The 15,464-nt window shown below is 41.4% G+C and overlaps 1 protein-coding gene across 1 annotated transcript in view; it reads right to left on the reverse strand.

Moving 5' to 3' along the window:
* MEP1B (meprin A subunit beta) overlaps positions 1 to 12,226 on the reverse strand; it is a gene marked incomplete at both ends in the record, with an annotated part of 30,343 nt that extends 18,117 nt beyond the window's left edge. The window contains 6 exons of the mRNA XM_084260608.1: positions 1,802 to 1,919; positions 2,990 to 3,062; positions 4,101 to 4,144; positions 4,255 to 4,305; positions 4,491 to 4,509; positions 12,164 to 12,226. Of these exons, the coding sequence (XP_084116734.1) occupies positions 1,802 to 1,919; positions 2,990 to 3,062; positions 4,101 to 4,144; positions 4,255 to 4,305; positions 4,491 to 4,509; positions 12,164 to 12,226 (368 nt within the window). The remainder of the gene's footprint in view (positions 1 to 1,801; positions 1,920 to 2,989; positions 3,063 to 4,100; positions 4,145 to 4,254; positions 4,306 to 4,490; positions 4,510 to 12,163) is intronic.
* Between the last annotated feature and the right edge of the window lie 3,238 nt (positions 12,227 to 15,464).

A 15,464-nucleotide genomic window follows, 5' to 3' on the forward strand; every position in this document is an offset into this window, starting at 1 on the left:
CAAACATATTTTCACATGGAGCAGTCAACGTAACAAAATGGCAGCTGGCTTCGTTTGTGGCGGACTTCATTTGAATTCAAATGGACAATCCAGACAGGGACTTTATGGCCTACTACAAATCATTTTGACACAAAGTTCCTCTACCTTCCTCTGTCTGTTTTATAGATGCAAGCCAAGATTGCAAAGATAAAGGTGATTTATCAACTTTTTTCTTGGTGAGATAAAACTTTATGAATCCAGCTGATATTGGCAGGGACTTTGTGCTCCTGCCTGCACTGTACCCTCTGGACTGAAGGTTTTAGTCTGCAGTTAGAAGAGTCTTGGCTGATTTTTTAAAAAAAGATACTTAGGAACAGCAGAGGGGAAACAGGTTGGTTTATCTACCTTTTGCCCTGTCCCTGTATATCATAGGAGAGGTAGAGTGAAACAAAATGCAGGGTCACTCTGGATAATTTCGTTGTCCAGCCCAAACTGACTCACTGAAACTGGACAACAGTTTTCAAGAGACTGCACCATTTAGCTCCAATCTTTTCAAAAGTGCTGCTGAGCATTAATTGTTTTAAGGATGTGTCAGCTGAGATGAAACATTTCAGGGCAAGCAACGCACCAGTCAGTGAGGGCAAGGCGTGTTAACCAACTGGAGTGACTTGCCTTCTTCATCACCACGATTCATCTATTTTTAATAGACATATAAATGAAACATTGTGCAGAGGCCTCTTAAGTTGCCATCAGCTAAATATTGTAGTTCTTTTTCAGGTACAATTATTAGCAAATGCAATGCATACTTTATGTGACGAAGGACTCAAAAATTTAGGTACATGACTTTTCCATTTATCTCAAAAAGCTGAAGAGTCATTAGCACAGGAAAATGCTCCCTAAGTCTCCACTTATAGATCCTTTAGGGTTGAGTTTCAATGTCATGTGTACAGCATGAAGAGTAGAAGATATAAAAAGCCAGAGACTGAAGAAATCTTGCAACAATTATCTGCTACAAATATCTCAGAACAAGCCAAAGGGAAAGAGAAACATTTCTATTATCAGAAAATCTTTTCCCATTTATGAATGCATTCTCATATCAGGAAATGATTTTCTGAAAGTAAATTTCCTCACCAGGCTATCAAGCTTTCCCTCTTCTTTTCTAACAGAAAAATGGTTCAGCATAGAGTGGAGAATATATTTGTTCTTGTTGCACTGTTTTGACAGAGACTGATTAGAAAGGAAAGCAGCTGAGGCAATTTTGACTTCTTTACTGGGATCTTATTTTGCAAAATTTAACGTGGAATAGCATAATTATTCATCAAAAGAGGGAAACAAACTGAAACCTCTGTAAAATATCTCAGTGCTGTGCAGCATTTAAAAATATCATTGTTATATCTGAATGCTGGTATGACGTTCAAATGCAATTACATTTGTTACAGTCAAATAAATTCATAGTTCCACATTTAGAACTATCATATTTCTACAGGGATTTATTTTTTTCCCTGAAAACTAAGGTGTACTAAGAATGACCATCTGAAAGTGCCACTCCATATATCCAAAGATCAATCAATCAAGAAAATAATTGGCTTCTTTCCTCTACCTTTTACTATGCCCAGAAAATGACATCTTTAAAAATAAGTATAAGCAAGAAATTGTTCCTTACTACCAAGAAATTACTACAATTTCCAGTTAAAAATAGTCTGGAGAAACAGAACAAAGATACAAAATTATAATCAATGATATGAGTTTTAGAGCGAATACTGGCCATCAAACCAACCTGCAGACAAACAGGATGAGAATTATTTTACATTACTCCTCTTACCCACTGCCTTTGAACACGGATATGTAATTCTTCTCCCCTTCCCAAGGTTTGAAGTCAATACAGGATTTCAGTCGATACTGTTCAAACGCCTTGAGGATGAGTCCCTTAGCGTTCATTTCTGCAAAGCAAGCAGTGTTCTTTGTCAATACCGAGAGGATGGGTTTGTACAAGTACCCACACAGATCAAGTCCTAAGGGTAGGTCTTGCTCCAGCAGTCTTAGACTAAATCAAGCAGGCTTTTTGCTGCTTTAAGACCTGGGTAGGGACCCAAAACCCGTAAGTTAGGCAGTTATCATGTTTTCTCATCCTCTAGTGTAATTTTTCTTTGGTACTTATTTATAAAATATGACCTGATGAGTATATAATACAAGCTAGTGCACGGTTCATAATTTTGTAAATTTGTTCATTCCCTCTGCTGAGGTTCATGCAAGCAAGTGTTAAATAACCAGGGACCAGAGACATCCTGTTTCGCTTAGTGCAGGCTGCAAGCTACGGGTCTCTCACAGAATCTCTCAAGGACTTGAACTGCTAACATTGTATCTAGATTATCTCCTCTAGGCATGGTTTCAACCCAGTTTAGATCTGAATCGAGACTGGGGATGAGTGATTTATGGTGTTTTTTTCTGCCACGGACCGGAACGATGACCCCGCGTTGTGTAGTGTGGGCACCTACCACATTTTGTGGTAGGTGTACAGTAAGAACTCACATCCCTCAACTCACCGCTTGCCTCTGCTGTGCAGAGCCACAGCTGGGTGGATCCAAAGGGATGGACATATCCCTGTTCCCACAATGGGGCACTCAGCAATGTGCCACTGAAAACTGCTGATTTACCATCAATGCTGTAGATGATGTAAGTGACCAGGCAGGCTTCCTGGCTTCAAAAAGACCTTTGGCGCCCTGTTTTTTCTTCTGCTTAGTAGTATTTCACATTTCAGACTTAATGCTTTTAAACCCAAATCATTCTGCTGGGCCACAGCAACAGCAGGATAAGAACTACTCAAGAAAGGAGGTGAGAGCCAGCACCAGCACCAAGACAATACACCCTGTTTGTGCATGCCCAGCTCCAATCCTTCTGCGGGAAACAGCTTGCTAGAGACTTACAAGAGGAAAGAATGCCACACTATCTTTACCAGCCTATATAAAACATTTTAATCAACATGAAATACAGACATTGTGAAGTACTTTACCCAGGCTGTCATCAAGGACATAAGGGATAACGTGGGGCCATCGATAATTATCACCAATGATGGAGCTTCGTTCCTGCATCAGAGAAAGAAAATAAGTATGTGCTCCCCAGAAAAAAAGTGATTTAGAATCAGGGACTACAATAGTGCTAAAGCAAAGCATGCCTCCTACAAGTCCATGTAAGACACCTAAGAGCTCAAATACTTTGGAAGGTCACTCAGAGGTCTAAGGCTTGGGTTTTGAAATAATTTCATTCTCTTCCAGCATTGTCTCTGACTTCTACAGCATTTTCTCCATACAAGTTACCTGGGATTTTGATGCATGTGTGAGGAGATCTTCAGGTCCTATGGGAAGCATTAAGATCTGAAGTCTTGAAAATGGTACAAAGATCAATAATTCTGTAATTCTTCATAACACAAGGGTTTGTTCCTGTGCTCTTAGGAAGCTCTGTCCTGGCTTCCGCTGATATACTCGGGCCAAAGCAGCTCACCAAAAGGGAGAGTAAAACACTGCTGACTTACAGGGGTACTAGACACTTTAGGAGGTTCTACTAGGCATTTTTGAGATGTAACTCCCTAAGTTTTTGGTGTTTGGGTTTGTTTGGGTTTTTTAATTGATCAGATAGGGACAGGTGCTTTAAATTGTGGTATTACAGAGCTAATTTTTCCATTGGTTTTAGTGAATCTGCTTAATGCTGAAGGGTTTGCAGCACTGGTCTGTACACTTAATCATCTTATAATAAATGCTGTGCTGGTAGATTTAGAATCTTTTATATAACCCTGTCTGCATGTGAACAGTGCTGCTGAATCTCTTGGAAGTCAAAAATATAAAAAACCACAGTAAAGGAAACAAGAAGCCCATAACATTGATCTAATGGCTGAACTGACCACCTTATTCTGGATGATGCTTCTGCAAATGCACCCCAACTCTTTCATTGTCTATGGCATTTGGTAGAAATCTATACCCAAACATTTTCAGTTTGTTGTTATATAAACAGCATTTGTTGTTAGTTGGAGCAGGATGCATCAATTGTTTCCATGCCAGTGATACTTTCTTTATATTGCATAAGTCATCAACACATTTTTAGGTTTATATTTTATGTTTTGGACTCACCCCATCAAGTTTGATGTCTCCTTCAAAAAGGTCTAATCCTAAAGCTAAAGGGAAGAGGAGATAAACATTCAATTGCTGTATTGATCTGTGGCTGCCATAATGAAAATCATGACCAAGAAAATAAAATTAAAAAAGAAACTTAAGGCTTAAAAACCTTCGTTGATGTCAAAGATGTCTTGATCAATTCCTCCATCTACATCTATTTCTGAAAAATAAAAAGACAAGTGAGGTAGGACATTAGCCCTTGCTGTTATCTTTATGAAGTGTGAAAATTAATGCAATAACAATAACAGTAATTATAAATCTGTGTCTGTCCTAGCGAAGTTTATGAGCAGCTGGTTTTGTTGACTGCCTCCCGTGCATACAAATAGATCTCTAAACAGAACTCACCAGTTGTCTCCAGAGCAGGCTGGGGAGGGGAAAGAAAAAAGATATTATTAGAAAGACACATAATGAAATGCAGCTCGCGTTACTCCCTCAACAGTATTAGAGATGCGATTTAAACTCAACTGACAGCACTTAGTGTGTGGCTTTGTATTGGATTGACCGGCCCTGCTGCCGTCCCATTTGGCTGGAAATGTTTATTCGCTTGTGTGTCATCTTTGTGTCCTCTCCACTTCGGGTTGCCCAACAAGCGAATCACCCAGTATTGCTTCTGTGAAGTTTTCCCAACCATTTTTCTCTTGCCATTCAGGCAGTGCTGAATGGTCTTTCACAAGCAGGAAGAGCCAATTATTTCTATGAAATCAAGTACTACTGCTGGTCAGGTGCAGTGCAGAACTTATGGAAGCTATCACAGAATCACAAGGTTGGAAAAGACCTTTAAGATCATTAAGTCCAACCTTTCCCATCCTATGCTAAACCACATCCCTAAGTACCTCATCTACCCTTTTTTGAAACACATCCAGGGAAGGTGACTCAACCACCTCCCTGGGCAGCCTGTTCCAGGCCCTGACAACTCTTTCAGTAAAAAATTTGTTTCTAATATCCAATCTGACCCTGCCCTGGCACATCTTCATGCCATTTCCCCTTGTTCTATCTCCTGTCACCTGGCTGAAGAGACCATCGCCCACCTCTCTACAACCTCCCTTCAGGTAGTTGTAGGTGGTGATAAGGTCTCCCCTCAGCCTCCTCTTCTCCAGGCTAAACATCCCCAGCTCCCTCAGCTGCTCCTCATAGGATTTGCCCCCCAGCCCCTTCACCAGCCTGGTTGCCCTTCTCTGGACTCGCTTGAGGACCTCAATGTCCTCCTTATGGTGAGGAGCCCAGAACTGGACACAGTACTATGCTTATCCTTACCTCACAATGCTAAAAATGGGAGGGAATGAGCAGTCTGGCGCCACACGAGAAGTCTTTGAAGGACAGGACACAGACCCTGGGTCACCTCAGCCCCAGGTCAGTGCCTTACCCAGGCTCCATTTACATCAGCAACACCAACCCAAAGGCTGTTTCTGCAATGTCCAAAATCCAAGTTCCATACTGGAACAAGACCATAAGCAGATATGCATAGCACACTTCTCCCAGCCATAGCCTGCTCACAGAATGCAATCTATATTCTCTTACTGGACTAGAAACTTCATTTTGGACTGGTTTGGACATACTTGACATAGTACCCTGCTACTATTTCTCACGCAGTGAGTAAGATCATGGACAGCCTTTCTAACAAATTGTTGCTGTGTGGATCTCCCTATTTCTAAGCAGAAGTCTTGTATTTGTATGTTTGACAAGAAGTGCACAAACTGAAGGGAAAAACCACCCTTAAATCCTCAACTCTGACAATACAGGTTACAGACAGAACAAACAGTAAGATATAACAGCAAGTCTGCAAAGCAGGGTGGGATTTTTACTTTTATTTTCCCTCTAGTTCCCCTCCCAGCTGCTTTTCTTTCTCCATATAAATACTTGGTTGTATTTGGATAAACGATTTCGCATGCAGGGCATACTTTTCCTGTGTGATAAGCACCTGCTAACTCAATTAGAAGCAACAAACAGCACAAGTTCAAAACACTGACAAATGACAAAAATCAAGTCCATGCAGTCCATGTGAATACTCATTTTGGTAATTTCTACCATCCATATGATGAATAAGAAAACAGTATGGCCAGAATATTCAAGAGAGTTTCAAATGCACGTGTTCTTCTAGACCTGACCTTTGGCATATAATGACAGGAACAATTTTGAGAGCAAACATAACTGTGGGACCTAAAACTGACGGGATTGAAATAAAAAAATTAACCAAATACAGAAAAGAACTAACTTCAATTTCTTCATTTGGAAAAGGTTCAGACAGAAAGCTTTGAAATTGTCAGAATGTCCTAGTTTAGCTTTTTAATGGAAGATTCATCTTCAATCTGAAACGACTATCTTGAGAAAACTTCAGCAAACAGCAGAAAAACAATACTGCAAATACAAAAGCCTGAGATCTCCTGTTATCATTTTGATTCACCTGAACTAAAATTAATTCAAACTGTTGCTGCTTCACAGCTTTTGTCAGATTTTGATCATTAATTCTGATGGCCTGAGAGGGGAAAAGCATTTTTTGCCTAAAATGTAAAGGCTATAATTTATAGCTTTAAGAGAGATAATGCCTAATTGGTATGAGCTGGCATAATCAAATGCTTAATATCTAAATGTTATATAATCAGGAAACCTTTTTAATCAACAACTTCTTCTGCTTCTTAATTTTCTTACTGAAAACTACCACCCACATATGTCCTTGCCCAGTCTAAAGATGGGATTTTGTCCTTGAAGTGTCAGTTGCAAGCACCATTGAATAGAATCTCTTTCCTGACCCGATTCCTCCTGAACAGCACTGTAACAGTACTTCACAGCTTTAGATTGTTTCAAAATTTGATAGATTTTAATTAAACAGACCCTTAAAAAAGCAGTTTTATTGTGGAAAAGTGATTGAGTCCATTGAAAACCTGTTTCCAGACTTGGGCAGATGCAAATGTTGAAGGACTAAATTTGATCTCATGTTTCACTGAGTTAACTGGTACTATTCAGATTTACATGAGAAATAAGGATGGGGAACATATAACTGTATACAGATACAGTTCAGTAAACTACAATAACTTTTCCAAACAAATCATCCACAAAACTGCAACTTCAATAGACCTCTCTGCAGTTTTATTGCACATACAACACCACAGAACCACAGACTGGTTTGGGTTGGAATGGACCTCAGACCCCTTGCCATGTGCAGGGACACCCTCCACTAGATCAAGCTGCCCATTGCCAGGGAGGGGGCAGCCACAGCTTCTATGGGCAACCTGTGCCAGTGCCTCACCAGTCTCACAGGGAAGGACTTCTTCCTAATATCTAATCTAAGTCTGCCCTCTTGCAGTTTAAGGTCATTAATCCTTGTCCTATCACTACACTCCCTTATAAACAGTCCCTCTCCAAGCTTTCCTGTCGGACTTCTTAAGGGGGGTACTGGAAGGCTGTAACAAGGTCTCCCCACAGCCTTCTCTTCTGCAGGCTGAACAAGCCCAACTCTCTCAGCCTGTCTTCACAGGAGAGGTGCTCCAGCCATCTGCATCTTTGTGGCCCTCCTCTGGACTCAGTCTAAGAGCAAAGTTTTTCTTATCTTGGTATGCCCAGAGCTCGATGCAGTACTCTGGGTGGGGTCTCAGGAGAGCACAGGGACAGAGTCACCTCCCTCAACCTGCTTGCTGGTCACACATCTTTTGGTTCACCTCAGGATACGGTTGGCTTTCTGAGCTGCAAGTGTACATTGCCAGCTCATGTTGAGTTTTACAACAATCAACACCCCCAAATCCTTCTCCTCATGGCTGCTCTATTGTCTTCCCAGCCTGTAGTTGTGTTTGGGCTTGCACTGACCCACGTGCAGGACCTTGCCCTTGGTCTTGTGGAACTCCATGAGATTGGGCCCACCTCTCAATCCTGTCAAAGCCCTTCTGGACAGCATCCCTTCCCTCTGGTGTGTTGACCAGGATCCAGGCAGGTTTTGAATATCTCCAGAGAAGGAGAGTCCACAATCTCTCTGGGCAGCCTGCCCCAGTGCTCTGTCACCCTCAGAATGAAGAAGTTTTTCCTCATGTTGAGATGGAACTTCCTGTGTTCCAGTTTGTGCCCATTGCCCCTTGTCCTGTCACTGGGCACCATTACATTTCATTACCACTGGATATGCATGATAGTATCCAGTCCAGGTGTTCAAGTTCTGAAATGAAAGTGTAGCTTGTAAACCAAGCTGACAGTACAGAGACAAATTGTGTAACACATATTTTGAAGAAATAATTTACTTTTAAACTTCAACTCTCACAGATTTCTAATATGGAAGGAAAAAATGACAAGTAAAGCTTGCAATATTAAAAAATTAAAATCACATTATCATCTTTTCTGTTAAAGATCTTTATACAGTAAAGTTGTATATGTTGATTGTGGGGAAGATTCATACCTGTACGTGTTGAATCCTCTTATAACCATTAATGGAGAGTAAAATGTTTCTACAGTTTCAATAATTATAAACCACAATGTGCCCATATTGATTAATCAGAAAGCATAACTGTGCTAAAGGTAAAAACTGTCTAGCTCATGAAAAAGCTCCTCTATCAGCAGCAAAGTCTCACAAACCGAAATCAATGCAGCTCAGTCCCGCAGCATTTCTGGTGCATAAACCAAAATGTGAGTCCATGACTGAAGAAAACCACATTCAGCAATCTGCTGAAATCCAGGCTGGTCCTCAACGTCTGAAAACTGTCACTAGACAAACGTCATTCATCACTCCTTCCCTCTTCTTTCTCAACAAAACTAGGCCCATAGTCCTCTGCAGCTCAACAGCAAAATACTCCGTTTCAAAAGGAGCGTCTCTGTGTACGAGTATTAGTTGTTTGAGCAGCAACGGCCTCTGCCTCCATACCAGCCTGACAACAGAGACCCATATGATGTGTTTTAGTCTCTGGAAGTATTGTTAGTAAATAACAGATCCACAGTTGAGTGTCATGTACAGAGGAAGGTTGTATTACCTACAGTGTGTCAAAGAGGAATCTAATCTAGTCTAACCAATGCTACTTTTCAATCCACACTGTCGTGGTTTAGCCCTGGCTGGAGGCCAGATGCCCACCAAAGTCAGTCTATTACTCCCCTTCTTAGGCGAACAGGGGAGAAAATATATATTAAGAGACTCAGGAATTAAAATAAGAACAGGGAGAGATCACTCTGTCACCCAGGACATGGGCAAAACCGACTCAACACAAAGTGAAGAAGAGAAAAATGACTCTACTTTATTATACTACACTACAACTACAAAGAACAGTGAAGAAACCTGAGTTGAGAGCATGACCAGATCTTAAAACAAACATAACCAGATCTTAAAACACTTTCCCCCCACCATTCCCTTCTTAGCAGACTTTAGTCAGGATTATGCCCCCTTTTTCCCCCCTGCTCTCAGTACAGGGGGGGCAGGGACTGGGGAAGATGGGGTTCACAGTAGCACCTTCCCCCTACCCCTCCATTCTAAGCAGACTTCCCTTTAGCCATGATCTTGCTCCCTTCTTCCCCCTGCTCACAGTACAGGGGGGCAGGGACTGGGGAAGATGGGGTTCTCAGTTACTTCTTCATGAGCTGTTTTCCTCTTTCAGATCTTAAAAAACCTCTAACTTCCCTCCCCGCTCCCTTCTCCAATGGCAAAATGCAGCTGGTTCCGGGTTGTTTTCTCCTGTATGTGATTCTCAGAGGCACTCGACTATCTCTTGGGCTGTGACTTTGGCCTTGAATTGCTCGTTGTTTATAGTTTAGGCTGGCAGAAAACTCTAACTGCTGCTTAAAGAAACCGTCTCAGCAGCACAGCCTCACAAAACTGCAACACACACACATGCAAAATTCTGAACACTTGCAATACTTGTCCCCAACTTTGGCAAACAATGAGGTTTATGTGAATTAAGTTACACTAATGATTGGTCAAACCATGGCTTGTGAGTACATTTAACTGGCTTTCAAGTGCGTCTTGAACAGGTGGGAAACATATCACCTATTTCAGTCACGCAAAAACTAAGTAGACTTACTCAGTAATCAGTGGAGAAACAAATGAGTAATTACATACATAATTCATCTGTCTCTAAAATAGGTATAGCACCACCCTGATGCCCTAGCATATCCAGGAGACGGTCCACCTCACCTAGCTTGGACAGCTATTCAAGTATGTGATAGATCACCTGATGAGAATTTCTGTGCCTCACCATGGACTTCAGATGCAGTATAGCCAACTAGCTTAGATAAGACAGCCTAACCTATCAGTGTTTTCTCCAGACTGTAAAACTTTTAGTACTGCTATCTAGAAATACAAAAGTATCTCTTCCCAGCCATAGGGCACATGGAAATTAAATTATTAGCTCTGGTGATCAAAAGTCCCTCTCTCACATGGGAACTGGACATTAAGAGTTGATTCAATGCATGATGGCTTGTAGAAGTTAGTAGCAGCCTGCATCACCCACTACTTAATTCACCAAGGCCAGCAGAGGAATTTCATAGAATTTCATAGAATGGTCTGGGTTGCAAGGGACCCCAAGGATCATAGAGCTCCAACCCCCCTGCCACAGGCAGGGCCACCAACCTCCAGGCCTGGATCTACACAAGGCTGCCCAGGGCCCCATCCAACCTGGCCTTGAACACCTCCAGGGACGGAATCTAAACAAGGCTGAGACTTGAGTTTCCAAAAGGTTGGGAAGAGAGGAACAGGTGTCATAATGGGCAGTGAAGTAGAAGGGAAGCATGAAGTTGGAGTAGCAGGGGATAAAGGAGGACTGTAGGAAAATTTGGGGCACAAGGTTGAACTCTTGACTTGGAATCATAGAATCTTTAAGGTTAGAAAACACCTCTAAGATCATCAAATTCAATTGTCTGTCCAATACCACCATGTCAACTAAACCATGTCCTGGAGTGCCACATCTATGTGTTTTTTGAACACCTCCAGGGACAGTGACTCCACCCCCTCTCTAGGCAGCCTGTTCCAATGCCTGACCACTCTTTCAGTGAAGAATTTTTTCCTAATATCCAAGCTAAACCTCCCAGACAGAACTTGAGACCATTTCCTTGAGACCATTGCTTGTTATTTGGGAGAAGAGACCAAACCCTACCTCACTGCAACCTCCTTTCAGGCAGTTGTAGAGAGTGATAAGGTCCCCCCTAAGCCTCTTCTTCTCTGGGATAAACAACCCCAGATCCTTCAGCTTCTCCTAATAAAACCTGTGCTCCAAACCTTTTACCAGCTTCATTGCCCTTCTCTGGACCCACTCCAGCACCTCAGGGACTTAGGGAGATGTATGAGCATGTTAGTGGAGGGGAAGAGGATACAACTGGCACAATGAGGTATTGGAGATGAATTCACAGAATCAGACAGTTGTTTAACATAAAATAGATAAGGTTATTCCACTTAAGTAATATCACAATGATTAATATGTTACTCAACAGATAACCCTGAAGCTATGAACAGTTGAAATAAACTTTCAGCATCTTACTGTTTGTTCTCCAAGCTAATTATATTGTTTACCACCACACCTCTACAATAAACAATCATGAGGTGAGAAAACTGCTACATTTCATTACAAAAGACAAAAAATACAAAATCTCAGCTGCTACTTTTTTGACATTAAATAGTTCAACTGGATCGGAGGAACAGAGAACCATCATATACAAGTATATCCAGCAGCTAAAAAGGCATCAATTTCAATATCAAATATATTGTGATATAGCAAAACAATCCCCCTATTTCCATTCAGAGTATCAAAATAAATATTAATAGTTACCTTAGTTCTAACACCAGACTTGCTGTAGTGATAACATCACTTGGAATACTAGTGGGCATTTTGCTTAGATAGGGAATGCAAGATAAGCTCTTCCCATCTATATCTATAGCCAGGCCTATTAAAATTAGCAGCACTAAGACCCCAAGGAAACAGAAATCTTTCTCTCTCTCCCACGCAGATGACAACAGGACTCTCATTTCGCAAAAGCAACATGCACAAGTCTTTTCCTCTCAAACTCATCTCAAGTTGCGTGGCTTGCTCAATCATATAAAGAATACACATTCTTCATTCTCTTACCTGACTCCAGACCACCTGAAGAAGCAGGCAAGTTAGTAGCACAGACTCAGAAAACCAGCCCATGCTGTTGTCTGGTCAGCAGTTGCATGGACAGAATTTCAGACCAACTTGGTACTTAAGGCAGCAGATACCATAAATCCAAACCTTTGTCCTTTCATCAACGATTAACTTACCTATCTTTTTCTTGTCTAGTAAGCAAAATCCATCAGTACTACATTACAATAACTAACATAAACTTTAACTATTCTTAAGCATCACTGTGAGAAAAATTGCTGGACACAAACAGACGTACAGGCTGAAATGGACACAAGAAAATGGAAATACAGAAGAAACAGATGCAGTGAAATACAGGAAATTCCATGTAAGCAGAAGAACATTTTTTTCATTCTAAGGGGGGTTTAGGTGCTGGAACAATTTGCCCAGAGAAGTTGTGGGGTCTCCATCCTTGGACACAGTCAAAAAACAACCAGACACAGCCCTGAGCAACGTGCTGCAGGTGACCCTGCTGCGAGCAGGGGATTGGGTTCGGTGATTCCCAGAGGTGCCTTCCCACCTCAACCATCCTGTGATTCAGTGAATAAAGCTGGCACTAAAACCATGTGAATAACTGAGTTAGGAAGACTCTGAGCAGGTAAGACATTCATCTATTAATAAGTATGTAATTTTTGACAGAAAGTGAAAGTGGAAAATGTATGCATGTAAAAAAGGATCTAATTTCAGTATCTTGCTTTTAGAAAAGACAATGCCATTTCTGTTGTTGATGAATGTGAAACTGGATCTGTCAGTAAATCCTAGCATGGTATTTTTCTGGACTATTAAAAAAAATCCATTCTGAATAATTTATTAACCATCATTACCATTTTACTATCACCACTGTCTGATACTCTTTGGAGTTTTAGTTTCTTCTAACTTAAGACATCTCTTCTTGTTACTAGCTGCCAGAGGGCTGCTGTTTCCTTCTAATGTTTAAACTGAAGGTACTGGTGGTAATTATATGAGCAGACTTTGCTCATGTTTCACTTTCCCAGACCAAACACCTGGTTAGAACATCATAAAAACTAAGAGAGGCATTTGGATTTTGTATTATAGACTCCAAAATTATTATATCAAAATTAATAACATTTATGATACTATTTCAAGTATCAGAGCTGATAAGAAAGAATGGGTTGATCCCAAGTAATGGCAACACCTGAGCAATTTCTGGCTGTTCAGAGCCACGTTCATTTCATCCCTGGCCCATGGAGAAGTAGCACTTGTGTATATTGTCGTTCTTCCAATGTTCGTTTTGTCAACAAAAGTAACAGTACGTATTGTAATCCTCAACCCACCAACACCAATGGTGTCAATTATCCTCAAATCAATGATGTTTGGAAGGTTGAAAAGCTCTTTTATCAACATTTCTTCCACCAGTCAGCAGTCCTTGAGTTCTACCCACCATCACCTTCAGCTGCTGGGGGATGGTGGTAGTTCTCCTTATGAAGGCTCTTTATATTAGGTTGGCTACATCCACAGTAACCAGTACTTTGAACCAACTGGAACAGATCCATTCATTTAAACATGTGGTGCTAAGAACCTGGAATCCTATGCTGTAGACATCTCAAAGGGGTTTAATTCATTCTGTGACTGATCTGATCCCAAGGACTGGATGTCAGTGGCAGCAACTGGACTGTATTAGGCAGGGATCTGAAGAATGTATCCTGTTTTAGTTTCAAACCAAAGGAATTCAATGTGGACACTCCAAAAACTGCTCTGTGATGTGAACTAAAGCATAGTAAGTGGGAATTATGATGACACTTGTTTAAAAAACACATTCCTGATGAAAACTAAAAGACTAGCATAGCTGCACCTGTTATTCCATGATTATAGTACAAGTGTTTTCGTGAGATGTTGGAGAAATAGCACATCCTTTTGGTCTTACTACTTGGTGTTGGAAGAAAACCTATAAGCCTGTTTTGCTACTTCTTTGGTCCCTTTTACATGCAAATAATCGAGACAATCTGCCCTCTCTTCCCATATCCCCACTTCTAAGATGCATCAACCATCACTGAGACCTCACACCAATCTCTTCCCAATAGGAGACAGGAGGGTGAGTTTCCTTTCACAAAGAAGGGCTGTATGAACCTCTGTGTCATGACCATCAATGCTCTCAGGACTGACTAAAAAAGTGAATTACCCAAAGAAAACACTTGAAGGTGTTGGAACCAGCACATAGTAGCACCAAACAGAGAAATTATATGCCAACCTTGCATTGATTATTATCAATAATACAAGTCCCTAAACAAATTTTACCTCCAATTCATACTGCTTTTTAAATTAAACTCAATAGCTTTGACACCTCAACCAGTCTTCTGGTATAATAAAGCAATAGAAAATTAAACAATGAATGAATGTCAGGAATTTTAAGGCAAAACTTGGTACAAATGTCAGTGTTATACATGAAGTAGGTAAATGCTTTTTTAAATACACATTGAGGAGAAAGTAATGTATAGATGGGCAGCCTTAAGGAAGGGGTTTTTTCTGTCTAATCATGGAAGATATATTCTCAGACCTTACGTACTTTTTTGAGCATATTCTCTAAGATCATAAAACCATGGAATGTCCTGGCTTGGAAGGGACCTTAAAAATTATCTAGTTCCAACCCCCTGCCATGGGCAAGGACACCCTCCACGAGCCCTGCCTGCCCAAAGCCCCATCCAGCCTGGCCTTGAAGACAGCTTTTCTGGGCAACCTGTGTCAGTGCCTCACCACCCTTACAGGGAAGGATTTCTTCCTGATATCTAAATCTACCCTCCTGCAGCTTAAACCCGTTACCCCTTGTCCTATCACTGCACTCCCTGATAAACAGTCCCTCTCCAGCTTTCCTGTAGCTTTCCAGTACCCCTTCAGGTACTGGAAGGCTGCCATAGGGTCTCCCCACAGCCTTCTCTTCTGCAGGCTGAACAAGCCTAACTCTTTCAGCCTGCCCTCATACGAGAGGTGCTCCAGCCCTCTGATTATACTTGTGGCTCTCCTCTGGTTGCACTCCAACAGCCCCATGTCTTACTTTTGTTGAGAGGTCCAGAGCTGGATGCAGGTGGGGTCTCACAAGAGCAGAGTGGAGGGGCAGAATCACCTCCCTCTACCTGCTGGCCACACTTGTTTGGATGCAGCTTGCTTCATCACTGACTTAGCGTTTATGTTCAGGCAATGTACCTACCCCTTATTTTCCTTAAGGGTTTTGCTACATGACTCCTCACATTTATCTTTGAAGATGAAAAGCACTCCAACCACGTCATACTTCTATGACCAAGGCCCACAGTAA

Source organism: Gallinula chloropus, assembly GCF_964237585.1.
Source record: "Gallinula chloropus genome assembly, chromosome: 2".
Taxonomy (NCBI): Eukaryota; Metazoa; Chordata; class Aves; order Gruiformes; family Rallidae; genus Gallinula; species Gallinula chloropus.